Genomic DNA, 27,843 nt, shown 5'->3' with positions numbered 1-27,843 from the left:
CTGCCAAAAAAGACTAAGTCAATCTAGCCTTGAGCTTACTGAACCGTGACTACAAGGCTTTCTTGTGCCCTTTTCACATCTGGAGCATCACTTGTGTCATGTACCCACATCCAACACGCTAGGGCAGTGCACCTAATAAGGGGATGCTGTAAATGATGCACCCGCAAGTGCATGGTAGGAAGTGCTCAGAGGGCAGCTCTGAAAGACATGGAGGTTCCCGAAGTCTCTATGTGAAATCCAGTCCTCCTCACATGACCTGTTACAAGCTCACTGAGCAGTGAGTAACTCTATGCACAGCACACAGTGAGATGACAATAGCTTTGCTGGCAAACAGCCTAGTTGCTCCAGCGATTCATTTACTAAGTCAGGCCATTTTCCCCAAAAGCTAGAAACTCCGGCACTGCCGCTGGGACAGTACGTTGTTGGTTTCATATTGTTATACAGAAGTTTTTTGTCCCCCTAAGGCCACCCCAGCTGGATCGTGAAAAGAGATGATAAATGGCCACATCTGTCTGAACATGGAAACAGTCATTCCAATAACCTGGAGAGCTGCTTCTTCGTTGCTGAGTCTCCAATCCAATCTTTCTATATGGTCTGCTCCCAATGTGTTGCACAGGCCCCTGCTTCTGGTGTTGGTGATGCCGGACCTTGTGGGGTGCATTGTGGTGCTCCAGGGCATCTCAGGAGATGATCCATGGTGTGCTTGTCCTGACAAAAACATGGGTCGGTTGCATAGAGGCCCCATAATTTCATGAGAAAGTTGCAAAGCTCCTGAGATGGCAGCTGAAGCAAGAAGAGTCAAAGGCATGCGAGCCCCTATTTCTAGATAAAAGCACCAAGACTGCGCAAAGACAGCCAGGCCATGTAACTGCCTTTTGTTCTTCTCCCATCTCCTCTTTTGCCTCTCTCTGTCTTCATCACCACCTTCTCCTACCCCACCAGGCAAGGTGTGTGTAGGGCTGGTAGGGTATTGTCTGCCAAGAACCACATGGGAGGTATTCAGGAACCTTTCTCAGTCTCTTTCTCCATGAAAAGAAACAATCCATCAAACATCCATCGCTGATCTTCACAATCATTCATTAGCCTGGGGTACAATGCCAATTGTACCCTCTTTTCCAATTCAGAGGATGCTTTTCATCTTTTGCAGTGGGGGGCGTCTGTCAGTCCTCAGGTATGGTGCAGCAAAAGGCACCTGAATCTCACTGAGGGCCCTTACAGGGACATAATGGCGATCTCAAGCTATGAGAAGACCCCTCAAGCCCAGTGGAGATTTCACCCTATGGGATCTGTTCAGCAGGAAATTGCTTCTTCTCGTGGTCAGCTCATGAGGTCTCTTCACCCATAGACTCTCCCTGTCCTACAGATGGATCCACAACCACCTTCTGCTGCTTGCACTTCAGAGGCAGAACAAGCTGCCAGGGAAGCACTGACCTTTCTGGTCTCGTCTGCATGCCAGAGTTTCACACCACTCGAACTAGACACTGTGGCCTTTGCTGGCCATGCAGTTATCCTGGAATAAACAGACTTGTTGCAGTAGAGCTAATGCTTATCCAGGATGGAGAATAAGCCATGCAGGCACGTATCAGCAGTGTTGCAAACCTGCTAGGCTTGTGCTGGTATAAACTCTGGCAGCAAAAGGCTAGCCCCACACCTGCCCTGAAATGATATGGCATGCTGTGTGGAGCCCAGCTTTGGTCTGCAAGCTGCTCTGGGTATTCTGGCAGGGGGAATAAGCCACAGAGGCACCAAGGTTTTAATAAAAACTAAAAGGGGAGCTTCCTAAAGGGCTTGCAGAGGTTTCACTCCTCCCTGCCCAGCAGCATCTCCAGCCGCAGACACCAGCACCAAGACTGTGCAAAGCCCTCCCGGAGCCGTCCGCTGATGTGCTGCACTGCCGGGTGGGAGAACAAACAGTGTAGTCTTCCTGCCCTCCCCCCGGCTCCCCCAGCACAGCTGCAGCTGATTACAGAGCCTGCAGAAAGCCTCCTGGGTCAGACGCGTGCCTGGCGTCCAGCAGCTTATCCCCATGGAGGAGGATGGAGTTGTGCAGAGAATTTGGCCCTGACACGTGCCGGTAATGAGCTCTGCCAGCTGCCAACCCTTTGCCAGCTGCCCTCGGCTTGGGTTTGCTGCTGACCAGGAGGCCTCTGGCCCTACAAAGCAAAGCAAATGTGTCTGGCATGATTGGTGGGTGAGCACCTCAACCAGGATGAGCAGGTGCGCGTTACAGTGAGGCCCAGAAAAAAACAACCGTGCTCCCTGCTTGCCGCCGCACTCCTGCAGAGCTGAGGCCAGCCCTCTCCGCCACCACAAGAAATAGAGCATGAAAATTGGGCTTGAACTTTATCCGTGACGTTCATCCTGCCTCCTTTCCTCTCTTCTCTTGCAGGGTGAAATCCTAGTGGGAGGGGGAGACTTCCCTGCTAATAATTTGGAGGAGGGCTCTGTGGTGCACATGCGTGTGTGTGTGCGTGCACACATGTGTCTGTGCCTCATGGGGTTTTCTCTCCTGGCAAATCTGAGCAAGGCACACATTAGATACAGAAGGGTTTTCTAATGCTGAGTTCTGCGGCAGGTCCATCAAACCCTTTTAGTATCTTAATAAATGCTGGGCAGAGCACTCTGGGACACAGCCTTGCTATGCACTGACCCTGGTCTCTGCCTGTCTCCCGAGGGGGAGAGGGAAGGCAGGGGGGTTATCTGCTACTGGTGCAGAAAGCAGCAGTTATCTCTTCCCATTGCTCAAGCACTTGTAAGATGAGCAGCTGAGACAGAGAAACAAGACTTTTTTCAGCGCTTCCACTGTAAGCATGCATACAAAACCAGAAAAGGTCAGAGCTAAATGCCTTGCCAGGATGTATCACTGTGCCTGCTAGGTTAGCTTTCTACTGTCTCCTTATCCAGGAAACAGGCTGTAAAAAGGTTAGTTAACAGTGGATTTAAAAAAGACGTCAGGAGAAAAGTATCATCTATTATATGGAGGCAAATTAATGGTGCATAGACAGCAAAATGCTTCCTGGCTTATCAGAGACAGAAAGGTGTTTCTGTTTGGGGGGGATTTGCTTTCTAGCAGCATGCACACAGCAGCCCTGTTTGCCATCATAGCAAGAAAATCCCTTGTGCCTGCAATCAAATTGGCCTAAGAATAATTTGCACCGAGCACAAATTCGGCCCTTCTGGAGAGCAGACAATGGCACTTTAACATCATAAATCCTTAAACACAAACATCTAAACCACGCCGGGCTCAGGAATACAATTTGATTTTCTGTTTCAGTGTGCTGTCTACCATGTTCCCCCATATATTTTTAAACAGACAACTGGCCCATTTGCATTACTTTGACTGATACAGGGGCTGAATCTGGCAACTCATACACTATGCATATAACTATGGTTAATATTATTATAACTATGCTGGCATCAGTGGAGGTAATCTGATATAAAACTGGAGAACCAGGCCTGTATTTGCAGAAGTCTCTCTTTATATAGTCAAGATGCTCAGCCAAGTGTACACTGCAACCAGAAAAGAGCTACACAGATCAGCTTGGTAAACCTTTATGCTCCCCTTGATCTTGGCCAGGCTGCATGTTAGTCAAGTCCCACAGTGTAACTCAAGAGAAGCTGTAAGGTTGTGCTAACTTACAGCAACAGCCAACCGCCCCAAGAAGCCAAGACAGTGCCAGATACCACCAGGACAAACAGCAGCTCTGCAAACACCCACTTTCCCCTGACGGTGCCCACGTCTGCTAACTGCTGAGCTGCAAATCTCAATCAGCTAAAGCTGGGCTTCCTCGATCCTTGCTTTTCTTAGTGTATGACTGTCACCAAGTGATGGTGGGCAGAGAGGTGCAATTCCCCTAAGCCCCTGGGAAACTCCTCCAGAAGTCCACAGTCACTGTAGCTGGTTCCAAACTGCTTTGCAATATGAAGCAGGCTAGCAGAAGGCCAAAGTCATGGACCTGCCTTAGCAGGTGGGTTTTGTTTGGTTTAGAGAAGTGATGGGAACATGTCAGAATAGATGGCGGAGAACTCGCCACTTCAAGCTGGGCAAGGAAATTTTGGTGTAACCATTAAACCTTTAAACATTTTTAACTTGCCTTCTGTTCAAAGGATTTTGTTGGGTCACAATACCATTATTGCCCGCTCTGAGCATTCAAAAGGCATGTGTCAGCTTCTCCTCTCCAATCCTGAGTCTGGCTTAAAAATCAATAGATTTTTCAAAAGCAGCATCAATACAGGCAGACAAGTTTCTTTGGGTAGATGTGATCTCTTTTATTAGACCAACTAAATAGTTGGAAAAATTGTTCTTTGCAAGCTTTTGGGTGCAAACGCCCTTCTTCAGGCACAGGGAGCGTCCTGAATCAACACAGGGTTATTTTCATCAGTGTCCGGAGGCCTGAGCCATTAGCAGCCATGGCTTTAAAGTGTTTCCCTGGGAGTATGAGGAATAGAAACTTATTTTCTTGAAAAAAAAAAAGAAGAAAGCAAGATGAGCTTCAGTCATGCCCTGTCTCCAAGAGCTGTACCTAAAGATCACATCACATCTTCCAGGACTTGGGATAAAACTGCAATAGTTGGCAGCAGGGTAAAAGTGCTTTTCCAGTCTGCCCTCTTTTAGGTCTGAATGCATGTGAATCATCTTTTTCTTCCCTGTATTTCTCAGCTTTGCATTACCAAACCTACATGAGCTCCAAAAGGCAGAGTCATGAATGTATCACATATACCACTCGCAGCAACCCCCTGGTTAAATATTAGATTAACCCACACAGAAGAAGGGCTGTGGCACTGCAGCTGGACAAAACCCATCTAAATATGATCCAGCAAGAAACTTGTGCAGGGGATTTTCTGGAGGTCTTTTCCAGGATGGGACTGGGATCAGAGCACACTGCTTGGCTGCAGCAGGAGAGGATTTATTTCCCTCTCCCCACCAGGCAGAAATGTCACAGGCATGCTCCCCTCCCTGCTTTCTCCACCGTGTGCAGACCTCAGGAGCTTCTTAGTCAGGATTGACCTGAACAGTAGCTTCCATGTGAGCGAACATCCCAATTCATCGTTCGTGCTATGTATCCTTTTGTTGTGATTAAACAGCTCTTCTGTAGGACATGAGCTTCACTTAAGACTATACGGCTTATTTGGGTTTGCAAATACAGATGCAGCCCTGCTCAAACTGGGAGCCAGTGACAGAATATAAAAATAGCTTTTGCTGTCAGCATGGCTTCTTCTTATTTGTATTCTGAGTATCATCACTTTGGCAGGCACAGGAAGCTCTTCTTGTTTGCATTTTATTTTGCCTGCAGAAAATTTACAGTTCAAGTGACTTCTCTTTGCTTCATCAGGCTAATCAGATGACAAATTGCTTGAACTACAGAGAAGAGACCTCAGACAACAGAAAATTGTAGCAGAAGAAAAAAATTAAACGTGTGCTAGTGGTCAGAGCGAGTGGTTTTGTTCTGTAGTTGCCTCTAATTTTTCCCCTGACAATTAGTGCAAAGGGCTGTGAAATGGAGATCAAATGCCCTAATCTGATGATGGGGATCTACAGACTCAAAAATGCTGTTTCCTTTCAACGAGACTATGAGCCTTATAAGATCATTGGTTCTCAACCAGCTGAAAACAGCTGCGTTTTCTGTTTTAAACTCCCTACTGCCACCGAAGCTTCATGAAGCATGGAAGAAGAGTGCTCATCTTATTTTGAGCATCTGATGGTTTGCTGCTGCTTGGGGTTAGTTGGCTAACAAACACCCAATGATTTGTCTGTGTTTTTGACAGGAAGTGGCAGGGGGTTATTTTTTTCCCTTCCTTATCATGCTGGCCTGGAGTGATGTAAAGCAAAGGCATAAAATACATTGCCCCATTTTTCAAAACAGCCTTAACACAGTCAGCATTGGGACTTTGAGCTGCCTTCACCAAGAAGTTGAAGTCCTCTTTCATATTGTTCCCTGATATTTTCTGTAACAGGATTCAGCTCTCAGTCTATTATTTCTTCTACAGACAGAACTGTGGCACCATCTTCTGGATGACTCTTTAGACTATAATAAAAGCCATCTCAACAAAAATTCTTTCTCTACCGTTGCTTACAATGAGGACAACTTGAATATTCATCAAATGCACACTCCTGATTACAGTAGACTTTAAATAATTTGATTATACAGTCCCTTTTGGAAACAGTAATAAAAGCCACAGTCAAAACACTTGATTGCTAAATATTATCTCAAGAGAACAAAAAAAAAAATGTTTTTGCTTCTGGGAAAAGAAAAAGAGACCCATAGCATGGCATTCTTTAAGAGGAAACACTGGACAATATTTTTTTCCCCCCAGGCCTAACATGATGGCTGCAAAAAGTTACTTTTTTAATTTGATGCCAGAATGAATTCCTCTGTGGCTGGTTGTTATTTGCTCCTAAAAGTTTTTATTTTAAATGTACAAAGCATTAGAGAGCAATGAAGTCAATATATGGAAGGGTCTGCATGGCATATGCTGAAGGCCACGGAGCTGGGGGATAACAGAGAATAAGGCAGACTCTTCTTCATGCACTGAAGTCAGTATTGCTATGGCAGCTAACATCACCTAAGGCTGCTATTCTGTGATCCTCTGATGTATAAGACAAGGCTCTGTTTGGCTCTTTAGCTTTTGAGGCCTGTGGTAGGAAGGGGGTAAATAGCTCAGTTACTGAAGGGGACTGATACTAGATAAAAGCTTGCGTGCATTGCTTGACATTTGCACATATGACTAGCAAAGCTGGTATATTAAAAAAAAAGCTTATAAAGATTTTTTTGTTGCTATTTTTTACTGTGTTTAAAATAAGAACAAGTTCAAAATGGGACCGATTTTTTTATTGAAAATCAAGAAATTGGCAGCTGCCTAGTACATGTTTACAAAAGTGAACCCCAAACTGAAAAGTTTGGGGAAATTTTGAGCTATATTTATTTATCTTCATTTATATTTAATTTAAAGCATCTTAAAGGCCTTCAGCCCCCAGGGAAGGTTTTTACATTTCTCATCATAGGCACAAAGATTACAGGACTATCAACCTGTTCATGCTATTTAATATAGTAACACTTGCTGTCCCTTCAATACACGCAAACTTTCATCCTTCTCCATGTAAGGAGGAGTTTTAACAGGCAGAGTGCCTCATGCTGGCTCCTTAAGACTTTATGGTTCATATTGAAGTTCACCACTAAAGTCAAAGAGATCGTCTATGAATTCAAAGGACGTTGTGCCAGCCACCCTTCTTCAGACCAGCACGATTGATTGAATCATAGAAAATGAGGGTGGAAGGGTCTTTAGGAGGTCACATTGAGTCCAACCCCCTGCTCCAAGCAGGACCGGCCCCAACAACCCCATCTGCTTAACTGGCACCCATGCCTGGGCACCTCACAGTGGTCTTTATCCCCATTTTACAGATGCACAGTTGAGGCTTAGAGGGATCAAGTTACTTGCCCAAGGTCACTGGCACCTTCACCTGCTGTTTAGACCTGGAGGCATCAGCAGCCAGTCCCTTCTGCAAGGAACAGGTGGACTATTCCTAATGCCTTCCCCTATTCCCTAATGCCACTCGCATGGTCAGGGACAACAGGGCAGGCCCTACGAGGAGAGGCAACAGGACCTGAACCTGTTCGGCCTCCACAAGAGAAGGCCGAGGGGGGATCTTGTGGCCTGTTATAAACTAGTCAGGGGGGACCAGCAGGCACTGGGGGAGTCCCTGTTCCCCCGAGCACCGCCAAGAGTGACCAGGAATAACGGTCACAAGCTGGCAGAGGGGACATTTAGGCTAGGTATCAGGAGGCGCGACTTCACGGTCAGGGCGGCTAGGGTCTGGGACCAACTTCCAAGTGAAGTGGTGCTGGCTCCTACCCTGGGGGTCTTTAAGAGGAGGTTAGATGAACACCTTGCTGGGGTCATTTGACAGCAGTGCTGTTTCCTGCCATAGCAGGGGGTTGGACTAGATAATCTGCTCAGGTCCCTTCCGACCCTAGAAACTATGAAACTAAGTATTCCCACCTGAGGCTGCTCTCTGCACACTTTCTCTGGCATGCTGGACTTAAGATTTCTCTGAAACTGTGCACATTTTCCCTGTCCCATGCTGAATGGGTCCTGCTGGATCAGGCCAGATGGCAACCCCAAAGACTTCCAGGACCTGGGTCGCGGGGCGTTGGCTCCTGGTTCAGGTGAGCATCTCCTTTGAGCTGGGCCACTTCACCTGGCAACAAAACCTGGCCCAGTTTGCATTGTGCTGGGCCATTGAGGGGGACCTCTGCACCGTGGAAGACAGCCAGCGACTAGGCCTAAACATGTGATCACATGTAAGGTGCTGTGAGGGAGCAGGGGTTTCAATCTTTGGGGATAATGGTTGCTTTTCACTGACTGGAGGGTCTCAGGGAGGTCTCTGCCCTTTGACACTTCCACCTTTTGTGCTTAATGCTGTTATAATAAAGGTTTTAAAAGCCTGTCTCTGTCGCCTGCACAAAAACAGGTGCTGAGCCAGCATTTCTCCTTGCCACGAGACTCTTCTGAGCTCTGGAGCAGGCATTTTCACTTGCAGCCTCTCTGCTTTTCTTTGATGAGCGCTCAGCAGGGAAGAAGCAGAAATCATTTTTGATTGCACTCTGTGCGAGCTCTGTGTGAGGAGGGAGGCAGCCCCCTATCCACAGCTGTAATGTGTGGCATGAAGCCCCAACCCTGACCACGCCTGCCCCATCACCACTGTTTTTGATAGCTCCTCTGTGTTATATAGGAACACAGCCTTTGTGTTGGATCATTGCTCCTCGGCGTTGTTCAGGCATCCGAAGCATAGCACGTGGAAGCAACGACTGCCATAGAATGGCATTCGCACCATGTGGCTGGGTCCCTTCTTCATGGAAAAGGACCACAGGTTCCCAAACCCCGGTACCATCCTACCCTAGGAAATGCAAGCAGGCTGCGCTGTTGCAGCTATAACCCTAGAAGATAACTCCTATGGCGAATGGTTTCACCATGCCAGAGAAGCTTGACACTCAGGCTGCATCCAAGGAACTTCTTGCTTGAAATGCTGCACAAGGCCACTTGGATTAAAAGTAGGGGAATACAGCCACAAACTTTGTTAGAAGAGAGGACCAGGCTAATGAGCTGACGTGCCCTCGAGGTAAAGGATGGCTAACACACGTTTGAAGCTGCCGAGCTATTTAAGCAAGTGCTTGCAAGGTCTGCCATTCACTAAGCTCTACAGGTATGCCAGGGCCAGGGATGGATTCGGGATGGGGAGGGTGCACTGTTGCATTTGCATCCCCCTTTGATCCCTGCTGCACCCAAGGTTTAAAACCAACTGCCTGGCAGTGGCACCTGCATTTCAAGTCAAGCAAGGCTGAGGGAGTCACTTGACTGCAGCTCAAATCTACCTGATCCTTTTTAACCTCTTCATCCCACAGGTGTTAACAAGTATGACCCTCTTCTTTTTAATGGTCTTGATGTTGCACCAGTCCCGCTAGCCTTTGCTCTGCTATTCTGCTGTCTGTTTGCTGCCCCCAGTAATGCAGTTCCTATTTCACAGCTCTGCAGATTGTTTTCAACTTATTCCAATCAAGTTATGTTTGTTTTCGCTTCCTGATTAAACTGAATAATACAGCCCTAGGCCACTAGTGTGTTAGTGAAGCTTCTAGTTTATTTTTTAACCAGGGGAAAATCTGTGTTGTTTTATACAGAATGATGCACCTTCCAGTCTGCACCCCTGCCTTCAAGATTCAAGATCCACCCATGACCAGGACACCCCCAAGAGATGAGCCAGCTGCTGGGAACCTGCTTCTGCAGGCAGGGAAAAACCAGGACTTCAAACCTGGCACAAGGGAGCCGAATGCATCCCCCAGGTGCTGATAGTAGCTGAGTCCTCCCAGCCACCTACACGGAGTGCAGGTGGCTGTGGGATACAGGGAAACTTCAATCCACCCACCCTTCCTGCAGCAAGGCTTAGGTCCTGTACCAGAAGAGCACCCACCCTCCCTCCCCCTGGTACTTTCACAGGTGAAGTTTAAAGACATCAGGGCCTGGGACTGGATTGTCACCGAACTCACCAGCACCTTTTTGCTTACATGGGACATGATGCAGCGAAGGGCAGGAGCCTCCAGCCCTGACCCGCACACACCTCTGCTTTTCCAGCTCAGCTTCTCAGCTTAGCTGTAATCAGCAATCTGCCTCCAGCTTTCTAATTCCCCATGTCAAAACATTAGCTCCTCTGGTGCCTTGCAGATCCAAGGCACAGGGTTGGGATGAGCTCAGGAGAAACACGAGGGACCCTCCAAATCCTGCCACCTCCAAATCAAATCTCTTGAACAGGCGAAGAGCAGGATGGATGAAGGGCCAGCATATGGTCTTATTCTCACCAGGAAAGCAAAGGTGCTCTGGTAGGGTGCAACTACATCCAGCTTAGACCATGGGGTTCTTCAGCTCACAGCTTCTGCTCCTTCAGGGACTTCAAGCCAGAAAAAGAGACGACTAATTCCATTTTTATTCCCTATTTCCTCTACCTCAGATGCTACAGAGTCATTATTGCACAGGACAGAAGCCACGAACCTTCCTCTTTGACAAAAGAGTCTGGACTGTTTCTCATTTCCACGCCTGAAATGGAATGAGTAGCAATTTCTGTCTTCTGATGAGGGCTGGTAAGTACATTGGCCTATATTGAATTAGATCCAGATTGGGCAATCGAAGCCATTCCTCACCCATCTGTAGGCCTTGATCTTTGCGGTCTGGGAAAGTGACACGATGAAAATCTCCGAGCTTGGAGGTTTGCAGAAACGCCCAGTAGTGAAAGCAAATGGCACGAGACCAGCATAGTGAATGAACTTTGGAGGGGAGGGAAGTCCCTTCCAGATCAAGTAAAACCAGTGGCAGTCAAATCTTTTGTGCTCAAGTCCAATGAATGCTTGCTGTTTCCGGAGAGTTTCAGACACTGCTCACTCTGCTTTGTGTATCATTTATTATTCATGGAGCTTAGCAGCTGATATTAGGGCCTGTTTCTGCTACGTACTGTGCATACAGTCATACAGAGCTTCACCCAGCATATTTTGCAGCTTTAATGCAATAATGCAGGGGGGCTGATGGCGCATAGGGCATCAGTGGGAGCCATCGGTGCCATCAGTGGGAGCTGTCTCCTCAGTTTAGGTGCACTTAGGGTTAGAGAGTGGATGAGGGCAGTGAAAGGGCCTTTTATTGTGGACCTTCATGCATCAGTGAAAGCAGCATATGTTTGAAATTTTGGTGGATCCAAATTTGGGGCGTCTTATTCTACCCTTGGCGGGGGTTACAGGCAGCAGTGACTTCTGGGAAACATGGCAAGCAATCCTAAAGTTCAGGGCAAAAACAAGGGCTTGCAAAGTTGTATCTCCGTCGCTCCCTGGCCATGATTGCAAAGTGCCCCCCTGAGAGATGAGTCTCCTGACCTCTCATCCAGTGTGAAGAAGCAATGCCTTTTTATTTTCTCCTTGTGACACACTCCCAGCACATACACACACCCCGCAAGACAGAGGTGAACAATGCACCTCTGTGACCCCATGGGTTTTTGCTGAGCTACAAAGGGAAATGAGAACGATAATTATGCATTACCAGGCACGGCAAGCCTGTTTGATGTTAATTTAGAGCAAGTTCAACTAAAAATACCCACCATTACAAATTATACCATTTCTAGAAAAACAAATGAATATTTATAAATGTTTAGGCTTCCCTGATTTTCACTGTGAGTACTGGATTGGTTTTTGCAAGCCCAGATTAACATGTAAATATGCACATAATCAGGCAATTAAATGCAAAAATTACTCCCATCATCATGAGATGCATGTGTTTTCTTTTCCTGCCACACTTCAATATAAGGACCTGATTTTCATGTGTGCTCCCTTTGCCCTGTCCCAGCAAATTACTCCCAATATAGGGCCTTGTTTACACTGCCAAAGTGGTTGAAAAGGACTTGAATGTACATAGTGAACTGGGATTAGCAGTTCATCTTGATTTTGAATGAGTGTTAAACCAAGAAAGAAGTCAACATTTGTCGCATGGGCAGAGAACAGAAAGCAGCTTATAATGACCAAAGCATTTCTTCTTTGCAACCATAATACCTTAAAATATTCTATTTTGATTTCTTATGGAAATAGGCCAATCCATGTTTTGGCAAAGCTAAAAAACTAAAGGATGCAGAACAACATCTTAAATATAGCTCTTATGGTCTCTAACAACATTCTCTACTGCTAAAATATGTCACATTTTTGTAAGAATTTCTTACGTTTTTGTGTTTCTTTTTCTTTTTCCTTTGTCATAGTAAAATGTTATTAATTTATGATCACTGAATAAAAACAGTGGGTTCCTACAACATCGGTGGAGGTGAGCTAACAGAATTACATCAACAAGATATCTAAATGAGGAGGGAAATTTCCTAATGTGTTCCTAATCTACACTGAGATGACAGGGATTTTCATTTTAGGATGATGAATCGTATGTTCAGAAAAGGCTGGTTCATGTCTTGATTCTCCTCTTGCTGCATGCATGTAATTTTCATTACTGGCAATGGATGTACCAAAGTAAGGTTACATCCTTCAGAAACATTGCAAAGGAGGTTATTTTTATTTTTTTCACTTAACGGCTTAGCTTTATTAAAATGCATAACAATTCTTAGCAGCAGAGTTTATTACAACAAAGCAAGTTGTCGTATGTTCTTTCAGATAAAAGGAAATTAACATTTTGAAATCATCTTTTTCAAAGTGCTTTTTCCTCAACAATATCTTCCCAAATAAATCCGATTATTTAAATCAATAAAACATTTAATAGAGATATTGTACACGGATATGCTCTGTTCTTGGCTAAGCAGCATGTATTGCCATGCTTTTAAATCAATAATTCCTGGTAAGAAAGCGCTTACTGCTAACCTTTTCATATCAGTGGCCATGATGGCTTAGTATCTACAGCTAAGAGATGTGTTTGTGTGTCAGGCTGTATGAAGGAAAGATTACAGGGCCTGAGAATTAAAGTGCGATGGGAGGTGGAAGATGGGAACTCATCTGGATATTTCCTTTCTTGTGCATTTTTGGTTGTGCTATTGCAATATAGTTCACATTTATGTATAGCCTGGCCTATGTTACAGGTAAGGTTTTTGTTTGGTTTCTTGTTTTTTTTTTAATTCTGTGCTTTAAAAAAAAATCATCCTTAGTTTTTTGGCTTCACATGTCTTGTGCGACTCATTTAGATAATACAATAGATGAATCTAAACAAGGCTGTTATGATGTTATAATAGTACAAGCTACCACAGAGTTTTTTGTGATAGCCAGAATTTGGAGCACACTCCTCGACCCTTCCCCTGCTGTTGAGCGAATTTCTCTCAAGGAAAATACCATGCAATTAAAGTATGGCAAGAATGCTTTCACATCACCGAATCCCAAGCAAAAGTCCAAGCTCTGGGGGTTTTTTAAATCAACCTGATTATATGCTGCCTCTATGCTTCCTTGGAGTTTATGGCTAAGTCTTTGAGTTTAGGGCAATGACCATGAATGTTCTTGGAGTTTGTGGACATGGCCATGAGCAAACTCAGGCTGCAAGTTAAGTGGTTTTGAAACAGCAGGGAATGGAGGTTCTTCAAGAAGCATAGACCCATTGCAATTTATATTCATTACACTCCTTGAACACTGATGACCTGAATGCGACACAATATTCCAGATGTGGAATGATCAGTGCTTCATAAAAGGGCATGAGGAGCCTCCCGCAGCTCCCAGGAAGACCTCACCAGATGCAGCTTGGGCTTGCATTTGCCTCTTTTGAGGCCACTTGGTAGCACATAGCTATCCTGTGATCAGAGAAGTAACACGCCCCGATCTTTCTACCCCTCTGTCATTTCTAATTCATAAGGCCCCTGCTTAGAGCTGCAATTCTTTGGAAATCAGTCCCTAAATGCATGCCAGTGCAGCGTGTACTATCCTGGGAGCAGATGTCACTGATGCTTGTTAAATGTAGGGCTCCCTTTGTGAAAAGCTGAGCTCAGCAGATCCCTCTGGGACTGCCCTGGAGAGTCCTAGCTGTGCTGCATGGTGTGGTGACACCCCAACCACCAAACTAGCATCAGGGATGTCTACAAGTCACAAAATATATGGCTTTAATAAACTGCAGACTGCCCAGTATGGTCCTCTCTCCTGCATGAATTTTAAGTAGCAGAGCTATGCTGCCTTTGGCTGACATCCCTGTCATCTCCTCCGGCATCTAAATCAGACCTTGCTCTCACCTTCTCCCACAGACTAGCTCTTCTAGGCCCTCCAACACTTCTTCTCTCCCACCTCCTAGCCAAGATGTTGTGGAAACAGCTGTCTCCACTACCTGCTTACAGGCCTGTGAGCCAAGGTAGGGTTTTCAGGTGCTGCTGCAGCTCCAATCCCCCCCTTGTTTCCATCTCAGGAGGCAGGGTCCTCAGCAAACCAGGACCCAAACAGGGGGGTAATAGGTGCATGACTGGAAAGGAAAGATTCATATGCTAGAAAAGCTGGGAAGCAACTTTCTATCCAGCAATCACCCCTTTGTAGGCCCTCCATTTCAGGCTTCTTGATGTCTGAAGTAAACCCCTTTCAGCATGAGAAACAAGGAGAAACCCAGCTTGTAGGAGAGAGATGCAGTGGCAGCAGCAAGTCTGTAATTTCCAGGTGGATTTGGATTTGGAGCATTAAACCTTAACCCCTTCACCGCCTGCCCTGTCCATGCCTCCAGCCCCTTCCCCAAGTAGACATGCTAGAGTGCATACACTGAAACCTACTTTCTCCCACCCAACACCAAACCAGGTGTTGCAGCCCATCCAGACCTATATAGAGAGCTGCTGCATCTTGCCTGGGGAGGAGCTTGCTTTATAAAACCCCACTCTCCACTTTACAGCCTCTTAACACCTTATAAGTGTTTTTCTGGCTGGTTTCATCTCTGTCTTCAAGCTGAATCTTCTGTTCTCCCCATCTTCATCCAACTGCCTGCTCATTCTTCTCTTCTGTGTTTGCCATCTGCCTGTTCCCTTCCTGTTCTTTTTTCTTTGTAACTACCATGGATTTCTTATCCCACCAAAAAGCAAAGTGGGATCCCAGGTGAGTTTTCTTTTTTTCCTCCAATCCAGACCATGCAGGTGGTTGAGATCACTCAAAAGAAGCCATTTTCAAATGGCCTAAACCCATGGTGGGCCCATTTATGAACTCACACCAACAGCTATCAGGTTTTGGAAGCTGAATTTAATCATTTAGCTAAATATGCTGGCATTCCCGACGGGGTGTTTTGTATGACAGTCCCCTGCAGCATAATGCTAGATAATGAATCATCTGTTCAAAAGAAAGGATCTGGTTATAACTGAGCAAGTAAAAATGAGAAATTGGGTTGTTCCCTTTATTTTCTGGTCCCTAAAAAAAATACATATTTAGGATCGATCATTCCTTCACTTTGCAATGCCAAGGCCTGGTTTGTGTAGTGGAAGGAGGGGACTCCTTCCTGGCCTAGACCTTCCTTTGCAATATTCATGGGATTAAGGCAGGTTGGCCTGGAACGGGAGACCTGCTGGTTCTGGTCTTGCCTCTGCAGAGATTCCCTGTGTGACCCCAGGCATTTTGCTTTATCTTTTTACTGTCTCTCTTTCCCTCTCTGCAAAATGAAGGGTTTTAAGCACTGTTGATTCATAGCGAAATTGTGGGAAGGAAGCTATTCCCACTTCCTCCAGAAGCTCAGCTTTAGCACCAAGGGTCTCCAAGCAAGCAGAGAGGCATGATGAAGCCTCAAATCCCCTCCTTGTGATGAAATGTAGGCCAGCAGGACAGGACCAAACCACTTCCTGTTTCTCTTCTGTGAGCAGAGAACAAAGTGTCTAGTCTTTTACTTTTTCAAGGATGACTGGGCAGGGCAGCCTTTAATTCCACCCTCGGAGTAGTTCAGCCATACTTCACAGTGGGCCATGTTCCCAACGTAAATCCTGTTCTTCCTTCCTTGCTTGTGACAATGGTCCCATGCGAATGCAAGGCATTAATCCTGCTTTGCCCAAATGCAAACAGTGGTTCAATATGATGCTGGCTCCCCATACCCCAGACATCCCCCCCCTACCCCCTGTAAGACATGCACAAAAGCATCCATCAAAATGCGATCCCAAGGATGTGAGGGGAGGTCCAACCACCCTCCATCAACAGGTGCTGCTGGAGCTGTCCTCTAGTGACCTGAGTCTCTTGAGAGCTGGACTATTGCTAAAACTGCTAGCATAAAATGGGCTTCCCTCTCTTCCCCTTGCTGTGGTTTTTTGGTAATTTGGAAGAATGTTTTGTCTTGAATGTTTCCTCTCTTGGATGCTTCACAAAACTTCATCAACATCGCTTAAAAGAAAAGAGCAAATGACAGTTCTTTCTTGCTGCCATATAATTGGCCTCCATGATTTGCAGCTTTTTGTGTCTTGCTACACACTGTTTTACAGGAGGGGTGCAGGCAGACCTGTATCTTTTTTTCCATACAGTGCTACTTTCCACTACAGGTGTCAAAAGCTTGAGTGTGCCTTCCAGAGAAATTTATTTATTTGAAGTGCAAGAGCACTTTGGGGCCCTGGCAGAGATGAGGCCTCCCTCACTGCAAACACATAGGGCAGAATCTCTGCTCCATAAAAAAAGGGACAACAATGTGGGGGAAAGAAAGTAAGATGATCGCTACTGAATATGGGGAAATACATCATGAGGCTAGGCAGCTTCTCAAAGGTGAGGCTGGGAGTCTGTACCAGAGCAAGCTGAGCCCAGATTTTCTGAGTCCTGTGTCTTATCTACACAAGCATCTCTCCACTCAAGTTTTGTTGCAAAACCCCAGTGAAAAGAAAAAAGAAAGAACAGGAGGTAAATAAATGAATGACTGATTTTTTGGGGTTATTGTTTTTTGGTGATGTGGGTTTTTTTTTTGTTTTGGGTTTTTTTTACAGGAACGGATTTCCATGTTCTGGCCAGCACTATATATAGAGTATCAGCCTTCTACAGCTGGCTGGTGGGTGTAGCTTTGACTGTACCCAGGGTCCATGGGAAATTCAGCTGAGAAGTTCAAAGAGAACAAGATGCCACATTAATTAATATGGGGAGGCTTGAGTTGTTTTGCAGTCATCTGTCACTTGCATAATTCTTGCCATGACAGGTAATAAGTCTTCAGTCCTGAGGTATTGCTTGATAATGTGAACTTGAACAAATTATTCATGTTGTTTGCTAGAGCTAAAGTTAATCCAAACAACACGTCTTACCAAGAGCTGAAAACCAGAGAGCCAGGGCATGGGAAGCAGAAGCATCGTCTCCTAGCAAATTAATTGCCTGGAGTTAAAGCACCTGTGGTGGGATCCCTATCGTGCCTGTCACTTCTTGTAATCTGGTTCCTGTGCTCCAGCCCCTGGTGCTTGAAGAACAGAGGCTAATTTTTGTATGCAAAGGTTTCTGGATATTGGGGATAAGAGAACTGGTGGCAGTAGCCAGATAGTTTCTATCTACGTGTCTCCAGCAAATTATTGAGACCTCATTGCTGTAGTATCAAGGGTCTGGCACGGATGCGATGGGTGCAGCAGGAAAGTGCTGTTCCTTTCAGCTCCCAGTCTGAGAGATGGGACCCAGACAGATGGCCACATTCAGAAGGGATTTGCAAGCCAAAATTGGGACTTGGATATGTTTCATGCTGGAGGCCAGCAATGTGACTTTTCAATTCCACCGAACCCGCTGGGTGCCTCTTGTTTCCCCAGTAAAGTTCCCTGGCAGACCAGTGCTCTGCTTCTGCTACTCCACCTACCTGCCAGGGCAGGGGTAGGGCTGGAGGCTTGTTTCTTGGCTGTGATTTCGGACATGCTGGGGAAGTGGCATAGCCTTTACCTCCGTGTACCTTTGCAAGGGACTACCAACAAGTGCGTAGCAAGCGGAGCTGCATTTTGGGGGCTCCTTCAAAGCACTAGTCTGCTGATGTTAACTTTCTCCTTCAAGAACAACAGAGCATTTCAGGACTTTAAGGTTTTTTTGCTAAGAGATGAAACCAAAAATAGGTCATGTTTGAGGTGACCAACCTTGACAGGACACGGGCACGTATTCTGGGAGGATGGAGATTTCACCCGCACGTGGTCCTTGCCCAAAAACCCAGCGCTTGTGATTTTGTTTTCTGATGCATGAAACCAAATGCAATTTAAATATAGCTGTGGGTCAGCCACAATCCAGCGTACTTAATGAAGGGATTTGACTGGCAGCTATATATTGCATTATTTACGAAGTGATAGCTGTATAGTGGTATTGTGATAGCTTAATTAGAAGCTTAGCTTAGTTTTGCTAAAAATAAATAGTGGTGTTTAATTCTCTGCTTTTCTGAATAGTCGAGGATATCTTGGTAGCTGCATTGCTGAAATGTATTAATTGCAGAATACATTTATATGATATGAAAAAGCAGGACCTAAAATGGTATGATTTTGATTTAGATGAAGGATTGGACTTCTATCAGCTATAGGGAAATACAGACTGCATTTAAAAAAACCCAACATAATGGATACAAGACCATAGAGGATGCAAATGTGAAGGAAATTCAAGGAAACAATGAGATGGCAGTGGTCATTGCACGTATACAGCCTAGCTGCTAAGTTTTCTGTCAGCATCTTGGCAAAGGACAGAGTCTTCAGGAGAGACCTGAAGGAAGGCAATATGGGAGCTTTACAGGGAATACCAGCCGTGTAAGATCAGAAATTGTGTGGAGGGTAGGCTGACATCTTGGGTTGGTTGTACTGGAGAAAGCCTGTGTCTTCTGAACCAGAGGCACAGGAATCCCTGGTCCAAGCAGAACGCATCTGGATCAGCCTCCCCTTCCTCTTCCTGGTGTGCAAGCATGGTCCTCGGAGAAGGCCCTCAGAGAAAGGCTGAAGGAGCAAGTTGAGGCCACCACGGCAGTGGCTGCAGAAGTCGCCCTGCCAGCTCCTATGGAAGATCTCTAGTGCAGACTTTAGCTGCATGGCACAACATTATCATCTGGTCAGCGTATCTGCAGGAGGAGTGGTGGCTGGGGGGTGTCATTCAAAGGAAGCAAAGCGCTGGACACAATCAGCAGCAAGATGAACAAGGGAGCTAAAAGCCAACACAGTCCACATTTATTTGCTATGGCTGAGGGAAGACTAGGATGGTCCTAGTGCTGATGCAAAATACATCCTGAGAGGGATTTTAATCTAATCCTTGACAGTGCTATGAGATGCATAGCTTTAAATAAAATAAAATAAAAACCAGCCCCAAAACAAATTAAAAACCTTGTGTCTCTCTCTAGAGATAATTATATTGTGGATAAGGTCTCAATCAAACTTGAAGGACAAAGTGACCCTCATTTGCCTGTATCTTGGGAAGTGACAAGTAGAATGTGAGATGTTGTTGTTGTTATTATTTATTTTTTTAAGGCCCAGGCTACACCAGAGAAATCTGGCATGCAAAGCACCATATGGTGCTTGCCATGTATGTGTGAGGCCTTGTATCCACATGCAACTGCTTGCGACAAAGCAGTGGTGCTGCAATCACCAGTTAGCTTACACTTGCTTCAAGCCATGCTAGCTACCATCTGGGTCTCCAGTGCTCTCATCCCCACTGCTGCAATGCCAGCTTTGGAGGGTGATTATAAATGTAATGGTCCTTCACATGGCAACCTGATGTACGTGGGATATGCACTCAGGCAGAGGGGAGAGAAAAGCCTCATATCTATTAAAAAGATAGGGGAATCGTATCTATATAATCTATCTGTAAAAGCTCGATATATAGAGAAACAGTCTATGTGTGTGTTTATAGGTGTATGTATACAGATCTACTGTCTGTGATATTGCATCTGGGAACTGCCAGAAGGACTTCCAGGCTTTTATGTCAGAGCCTAGACTTGGCCTTTGCAATAATGTGCACTGAAGGAATCTGTCTAGAGTTATGCTAGAGCTACTGTGTTATTAGTGAAAAGCTTGAAGAAAATATTTAAGCAACTCAATCCTCCTTCATAGACCTATAGATCAAGGCTGGAAGGGATTGGTTATATTCCGGTTTGATCGGTGAAACACAGGCAAGAGCTCATCTGCTAGATGCAACACACACATTACCTTATATTTACTTTACTGTTCATTTCCCATCCAATGGGACTTGAAATAACTTGTACAAAATTCCCATACAGGTTCCAGCTAAAATGAAATCCCCAACAGCTGGGAAAAAATACAACAAAAGAAAAACCCTTTATCCAGGCTAAATAAAGGGAGGTCAGATGATGTGTACCTGCACTAATTGAGGACTGTCAGACTTTTTTTCTGCTCCATTTTGTAAATGAGTGGGCAAGTGTATTGGCTGAGAGAGATGGAGTAGGCTACTAACTAGTTCTTGCCCCTGATAAGTGTGCTCCACAGGATGATGACCTAGTGCAAAAAGGTTTTGTCCCTATGAAACATCTTTCCTAGTCCATTTGCCAGTTATTGCAAAGACTCACAATTGCACCTGCTCGGCCCAAAAGAGATGTAGTGCTTGCCACACACAGTCATCCAGGTGTGAAAACACAGTCAAATATAATTTGGAACAAACCTAATTTTAATTCCTACATCTTTGCCGTCTCTTCAGCATTTGCAATTGCAGACCTGCTACATCCACTAATTTGAACGTGTTTTTGAAGGATGGGTTGGGGGTTTGTGTGTACTGGCATCAAGAGAGTTGGGCCCCTGACAGTGCCTGAGTTCACAATGTCATTTGGGGGCAAAAATGAGATTGGGTGCTTCAAGAAGTAAAAGGCAAGATATTTCTACTGCTAAGCTCTTGTGGGTTTTCTCTGTTAAGGGAGCAGATGTAAGAGCCAAAAAAGGCATATTCTACCATATTGTTGCACAAGTAGTAACAGCCATCTGGAAGACTTAAAGGATAGAGCAGGCAATAAGCTTCAGCTTGAAAGTCAGGCTGGTGTTGTATAGTCACCCAAGGGTTTCCTTTCAAAGAGAGATCTGCAACAGAGATGGCCAAGTACTGAAGCAGCAGCAAATGATTAAGAACTAAAATACCAATAGTGCACTGGGGAAGCACATGCAAGTTCCTTTATTATCATTATCTTTACTATCATTATTTATCTTACATCTGTCATTCACAGGACAGGCATAACAATTTAAAAAGCAGCAAGTGTTTCTTGTAGCTTCTCCAAGACAGCCCAATTTGCAAGTGCCCAGTGCTTGAAAAACATGAGCGTTTCCTGTATGTGCCCTGGACAGTCTCTGAAAACAGAAACCAAGGGCAATGTGAATAAATCAGAGGTGTATGCTAAGAATGAGGCTTCCAGGAGATTCAGGGAATAAGTTTGTAAACCCAATTGATAACAGCTGGCTGCAGAGTGCTGAACTCCCTCTTTCAAAAAACTCAGATTAATTTAATGGGTAAAATTGTGATTGGGAGAAAAAAGTGGTTGGTGTCATGCGTATGCTACCTGCTTTTCAGTTGTACTGCAAATATTTCAGTGGGCTTTTTGAAATTACATGAACCTTCCTGAGCTGATTTAACACATCTCCACTTGAAAGTCTGTCTAATAAAAAACCTAATCTATCAAGGGAAAGGTACCATGAAAGCTGCTATAAATCACAAGCAATGATAAAAGAAACCCATGGGCTGCTAGTTGCTCACCAGTAGTTTAATGTTTTTCAGCAGAGTATTTGGGCTCTCATTTGAGTCAGGACAATGCCTCAGCTCACCTGTGCTTCATTTATCTGGGCTGTGATTTTGGGCTAGAATTAAAAACCCGTGAAAGAAGCAGCATAATACGCCAGCCTCTTTTCATCTCCGTCTGGTCTCACAGGAGCTCTTGCCAGATGATGGTGAGATTCTTCAGACTAGTCTGCCAACACACCTCTGCAATAACCTATGGGAATAAGCAGGTAACTTGCATCTCTTAGCTCCTTCCAGGCCATCCTGAGATGACTAACAGGTGTATGCTGTTTAACACTGCTAACCTGTTTCACTTGTGCCACCAAATGCCCATTATATGATGGCTAGAGCTGGTCAAAATGCTGTTTGTTGTCCATCCGCATTTTCAAATGAAGAAAAAACCTGGTTTCTTCTCTCTCCTTTTTTAGGCTGTTTCCAGTATATGAAAAGCAAGGTTCCTGCACTCTCTGTTCTTAACCCTCCCCTAAAAAAAAAAAAAGCTTGCCCTCCCCTTTCTCCTAGGGAAAGAGAGTAGTGTAAACGCTGAGACGTCTAGGCACAAAGAGTAGACCGCTCTAGAGAAGTGGTTTGCTTGGGGGTTAATTGTGGTTTTACAGAGTCTTTCACCTCAAGGTCATGGACCTATGTGGGACTGACTGAATCTTTCCCTCTTGGGTTAGTTCTTGGACTAAAAGCTTTGGGTATTTCACAGGTGAAAATATTTGCAATAGATGACCTACTTAAGACCTGGGGAGTGTAAATGCCTGTGCATGTGCTTTGCTTGAGTATTGGGGTTACTACCCCCAAAAGGACCGGAGCCCAGACCGCCGCAGGCCTGTGGCTGTGTGTTAGCTGCTGTTATTGCCTCCTTCCCCCCTTGTCTCGACTTGAACCTTGCGGTGGCAGGACACGGGTCCATCACAAAGTTCCTATTGTGTTTCCATGTGAAAAGGAAATGAAACTCTGTCAGTGCAAGAGTATGATGCAAATGAGGAAAGACAAAAGGGATCTGTGCTCCACGCGAGGCTGTGGCAAGGATGCTATTCCATTAAGAATGTGTCACGAAACGATGCCGAAACCATGTCAATGCCAATCGGAAACCATCGTCCTGGTGTCACGTAAATGGTAGAAAGCCCCTGCCGGATCCTCCGAAAGCGGTAGGATGACATTACAGGTCAGTGGCCACATGCGCTACGTAGTGTACCGTGTAATTGGGGCTGGGAAATTACTTTTTAATGTCAGGCCGTGTGTGGAGGAATAGGCAGCTTTCAGCAGCGAGGGCAGATGGCGTGGCAAAGACTTGGAAGCACTTCATTGCCGGGGCGGTGGGGTGCGTTCCTTCACCAGAAAAAATATCCCCTCCTATTTTGAGGGGGAAAAGCCCCTGGAAATATCCCCAGGGCAAAGCAGTCTTTTCTCCCTTTTGCCTTCTTCCCCCCTTATGACAAGGGGAATGGACACTGTGACAGGTGAAAAGACACCCTGATAAGGGCACACAGGATAAGGGCCACTTGATGAGAGGCTCCCCTGACAAGGGCACATGCATTAAGGACACCCTGACAGGTGAGACAACACCTGGAGAAGCGCATGGGATGAGGACCCCACGACAGGCGAGTGAAGACTTTGGCGGGTGCAAGGACACGGTGACGAGAGCACACGGGAGAAGGACCCCCTGACATGTGAAAAGCCGCCTTGGCAAGGGATAAGGACCCAGTGACGGGTATGGGAACCCCCTGACAGGTCAGAAGACACCCTCCCAGATGACAAGACCCCCTGAGAAGTGCGCACAGGATAAGTGACCCCCCCCGGCAGGTGAGTGACCCCCCCTGGCAGGTGGAAGGACACCGTGACAAAAGCAACCCAGACAGGCGAAAAGCCCCCTCAGAAGGGCACGGGATAACGCCCCCCTGAGGGGTGGGAAGGCCCTTGCCAACGGCACAGGGATAAAGCCCCCTCAGAAAGGCACGGGATAACGCCCCGGAGGGGTGGGAAGGCCCCTTGCCAACGCCACAGGGATAAAGCCCCCTCAGAAGGGCACGGGATAACACCCCCCAGGGGTGGGAAGACCCCCGGAGAAGGGCGCAGGTGAGGCGCCGGGCAGGGCCGAGGGGCTAGGCCCGCCCCGGTGTGCGCGCCGCCCCCCGCACATGCGGGCTGGCTCCGCCCCGTGGCGCGGGCTGGCTCGGCTCGGCTCGGCGCGGCGCGGCTGCAGCTCGGCTCGGCTCGGCTCGGCTTGGCTGGGCCATGGAGGCGGTGAACCAGGTAAGGGCCGGGGGCGCGGGGTGGCGGGGCGACGTGTGCCCGCGGCTAACCCGCCTGTCTCCGCCCGCAGCTCGCCTCGGCCGGCTCCTTCCGCGCCGTCAAGGAGCCACTGGCTTTCCTGCGCCTGCTGGAGTGGGTGAGTGCGGGGCTGGGGGGCTGCTGCTGCCGACACCCCTTGCCCTGCTCCTCCTGGCCCCCCTGCCTGCCTGCATCCCCCCCGCTTCAGGGCTTGCTTTCCCCTCCCCTTTCCCCCTCGCCCGCCCTCCTGCTTAAAAGCAAGAGAAAGAGCCCCGCGCTGCAGCCAGCCAAGTTGTCCAGTGATGCTTATTGGGAGCGAAAGCTGCAGGTCCGATGACACGCATTGCCGGTGGGTCCCCGAGAGGAGGAGGCGAGCCGGGGCGAGTGGAAAGTTCAGCACGCGTCACATAGGATTAATCGCCTGGCGCCTGGCAGCTTGGGAAGGATGTCTCCCGAGGGCCTGTCTGCCTCTATATGTGCCCGTGCCCGGCTGCGTGCGTCCCGAGCGCCCCGTCGGTCCGAGCGCGCCCCTGTGCCCGCTCGCAGGCCTGGGGGGGCAAGGCCGCTGGACCACGCTGGCGCTGAGGATGCTCCAGGCATGTCCTGCTGTGCATGACTCTGGGCCTTTGCGGTGCTGGGATTCGGTGGCACTTGGACAGAGGGGTTGTGTCTGGTGGGGTGGACGGGCGCTGTCTGTCTCTGTCTGTAAGCGAGGGCTGAGGCACTCACAGCTAAAGGAAGGGGCTGCTTCTCCTGCCAGATGGGGGTGAGATGCAATGGAAGGTCTTTGGGGGCCCACTGAGCCTTTCTCAGCTTTGGAGGGTGGTCCCCTCCCAGCCCCATCAGGGCAGCAAGTGCTGCTCCTCGGCTTCATCATCACTCCACGCCGGAGAAAGGGCCTTCATCCTCCACGGCTTCATGGCCGGGGGTCATGAGAAAAACACAGGTGCAGTGGACTTCCCCTGTCCTGCTTCCCTCCAGGCCATGAATGCTGGAGGTAAGTGTTGACTCCGTTGCAAGCAGAGCCCGATGCCGCAAAAGCACGGTAAGTATTTCACTAAAATACAAGTGACTGTCCCTCCTTTCGAAAGAGGTGAGTGTGTGACCAAAGTGCTTTGCACAATGTCTGATTTCTGACCAGGTGGAGGGCTGACTTAGGGAGGGGGGGAAAAATCCCCTTTAAATAACCCAGTTGTTCTTCTCTTCTCAGTTTGTCTTTTTTCCCCTCCACGCAGCGGTGCTCCGTTCCTTTTCCCCCTCCACCCCTTCTTCGTGCCCATTTGTTCAGTACAGCTACCATTTTCAACCTAAAAAAACCCAAATGAGCTTGCATGTTCTGTGGCAGCTCTCAGACTTCCCAGCAGCTTCACAGCCTCTGGTGCACTTGATCAGAACCGTCAAATTACACCCCTAATTGCTGGATCTACAGCTGTTTCATTTTGGGTGTGAGACTGTGTGTCAGGGATTTTTCTGCCGCCCCCCCCATGGAAAAAGTGCTGATCACAGTGGAATTTACCCAAGCTGCTCTTGTTTAGTATGGATGAGTTTTTCATAACTTTTTATAGTGAGAGCTGATAACAAGGCATATCCACTGTTGTGTAAGAGAGCTGGCAAAGGAATTAGAGCACAATTATATGCATTTAAAGTGTTATTTTAAGAACTGAAAAGAGAATGGAAAGAATTTAAATCTTTGCTTGTCTATGAAACACGAACAAAAGCCTAACGACCGCAATTTGCAATGACCACGAAACTTTTATGCCTTTTTTTTTTAACCTTGGAAATATGAGGAATAACATTTCTCCCCCCCCCCATCTTTCTTTCCTTTCCTGGATTTGAGTTAGAGGACTCATAAAAATCTCAACTGTGCTGTGAGCTTTCTCACCTTTGAGCTGCACAGACAGGATATGGGATCTTAGCTCTCAAAACACCCCTTTCTCTTCAATGCTGCTGAAATGAGCTAAGTGGGTGTTTGCAATAATAGATGTAAATGACCTAAAAAAAATTTCTCTTTTCATTTGTCCCCATTTTGGGATGTCACGGTTTCGTTCCTTCTCTAGTCACCAGGGCAGTCAGGTGACCTTTGGATTTCTCCTATAGAACGCAAGCAAGAAAAGTATTGGAGGGAAATGGACAACCTGATTGCTTCCCGTGTTAATTGTATATTCAAGCACATAAGATCTCCTAAGCACCGTTGCTTTTAAACATTGTAGTTGAATCAAAAATGGCATCTGGGGGGAAATGGTGTTCGTCGTGGTTCATCTTGAGTGACTGTATCTTGGTTCTGCGAGTTGTCTAGCATCTTGGAAGCACCTAGGACCTGGGGAGCATCTGTTCCCCCCCCCCCCCCCATTGCAAAGTGGTGAGGAAACTTGTGACTTATTAGACTTGAAGAATGGCCTGCTGTATGTACCATTTTATAGGGCGCTTGACCATTATTGGGCAAACACAATGCTGGGAGGATTTGGGGTTGAATGTGAGCACAGATTTTGAATGCCGGAAGATGTAGTGGTCAAATATTTAGGGTAATGGAAGTTGAAAAGCAGCCCCATCTTGAAGTTGCAGCTGCACCATCCATCTCTCGTGGTTAGGCCCACAGAGAGAATGGCTTGTAGGTAATTCATGTTAGTTAATTAAATACCCTTTAAGCACTAACTGCAGCAGAGCTCCCAGAAGAGTTACTAACCGCAAACCTATCACCACTGTAGAGCTAAGCACAAATATATTTTTTTTACAACGAGGTTATGGGTAAGATGCTTTAAGTCTCAAGCATGGAAACTGGGTTTGCATCCTAAAACCACCGCACAGCTGCACAGGCTTCAGCTGGTGTGCAGTTCCTTGCTCAAGAGAGGACACAGATCCTGAATTGCAGGAGCTTTAGTAGGTCACTGCAGAGAAGCTTACCCAAAGTGTAATTATGGTGGGCTTTTATCTCTTGTGTTGATTCCCACCCACCACTTTAGAGAACAGTGCAAAACTGAGGTTTTGGTCACAGGGCTGATTTCCTGAGTACTCATGCAGCTACATGCATGTCAAGTGATTTGGCGCACATTTCTCAGGTGCCTTAGTGCTGTTTTGTATTTTTATTTCCTGAAAAGTCATGGTGGAGAGAGCTGTTTTGAGACTAAATTGATTTCACTTCAGTCAGGCAAAAGTCAAAAGAGAGATTTGTAAAATACCTTTGGGCTGTTAGGCCCTGCTTATTCAGGGCACTAACAACATGACAGGGAGTATTTACAGGTGTGTAATTCCTTGTTCAGGTGGTGGGATGACTAGAAGTGCTCACACTAGACTTTTGCAGCCTCCTGGAAAGTGTTGGGAAAACCAACATAAAAGCAGTTCTGTTGTTGCCATTGCTTCTTCCCCCATTTGTTATTTCTAGAGGTGTTTGCAGGAGAGGGGGCTGTTTGTTTTTTAAGGGCTCATCTTTTTCTGCTGCTGCTTTCTCACATTTAATCATAATCCACGGAGACATTGCAACCCGTCGTGATGTCACAAACAGGGTATCGCACCTTCAGCTGAGAAATGACTGTTGTGAACATTTCCCTGCCAATAGCAAACACTCCCTCTAAATATGTATACAAGCGTATATAGACACATAGGGTATCTGCCTCTGTGTCTACACACACAACCCCACAGATGCATATATATACATATGCAACATGTATTTTTGGCAGAGTTATCTGTAGGCTTAAAGTTTTCCAAAGTGCTCTTCAATGTGTTAGGAAAGTCTTTGGTTACCGGTTACTTTTTTTTTTCCTCCCCCCAATTATTTGGTGCCAGGGGGTACAAAATTTTATCTTCCAACATCAAGTTTTGATCTATTTACAGTGCCAGCTATGAAAAAGGAGTCAAGGTATCCTCTCTAATATCTCTACCAATTCCCATGGGCGCGTAGAGATGGAATGGCTCAAGGGAGCAGCAGTTGCCTGCGTAATTGCAT

General features: G+C 46.5%; 1 protein-coding gene across 2 annotated transcripts in view; it reads left to right on the top strand.

Annotated features, from left to right (window-relative positions):
• The first annotated feature begins 23,821 nt into the window (after positions 1-23,821).
• Positions 23,822-27,843, top strand: part of SYNPR (synaptoporin) — a 117,256-nt gene continuing 113,234 nt past the window's right edge. The window contains exons 1-2 of one of the 2 annotated variants that reach the window (XM_019536708.1): positions 23,822-23,885; positions 23,956-24,021. In XM_019536708.1, the coding sequence (XP_019392253.1) occupies positions 23,868-23,885; positions 23,956-24,021 (84 nt within the window). In that variant the 5' untranslated portion in view covers positions 23,822-23,867. Of the gene's footprint in view, positions 23,886-23,955; positions 24,022-24,876; positions 24,901-27,843 lie in introns of those variants that run through there. The other variant, XM_019536710.1, reaches the window with a different exon arrangement.

The sequence above is a fragment of the Crocodylus porosus genome, unplaced genomic scaffold, assembly GCF_001723895.1.
Source record: "Crocodylus porosus isolate Cpor-Errol unplaced genomic scaffold, CroPor_comp1, whole genome shotgun sequence".
NCBI classification, from domain to species: Eukaryota; Metazoa; Chordata; order Crocodylia; family Crocodylidae; genus Crocodylus; species Crocodylus porosus.
This window is presented reverse-complemented; position numbering and strand designations above follow the sequence as displayed.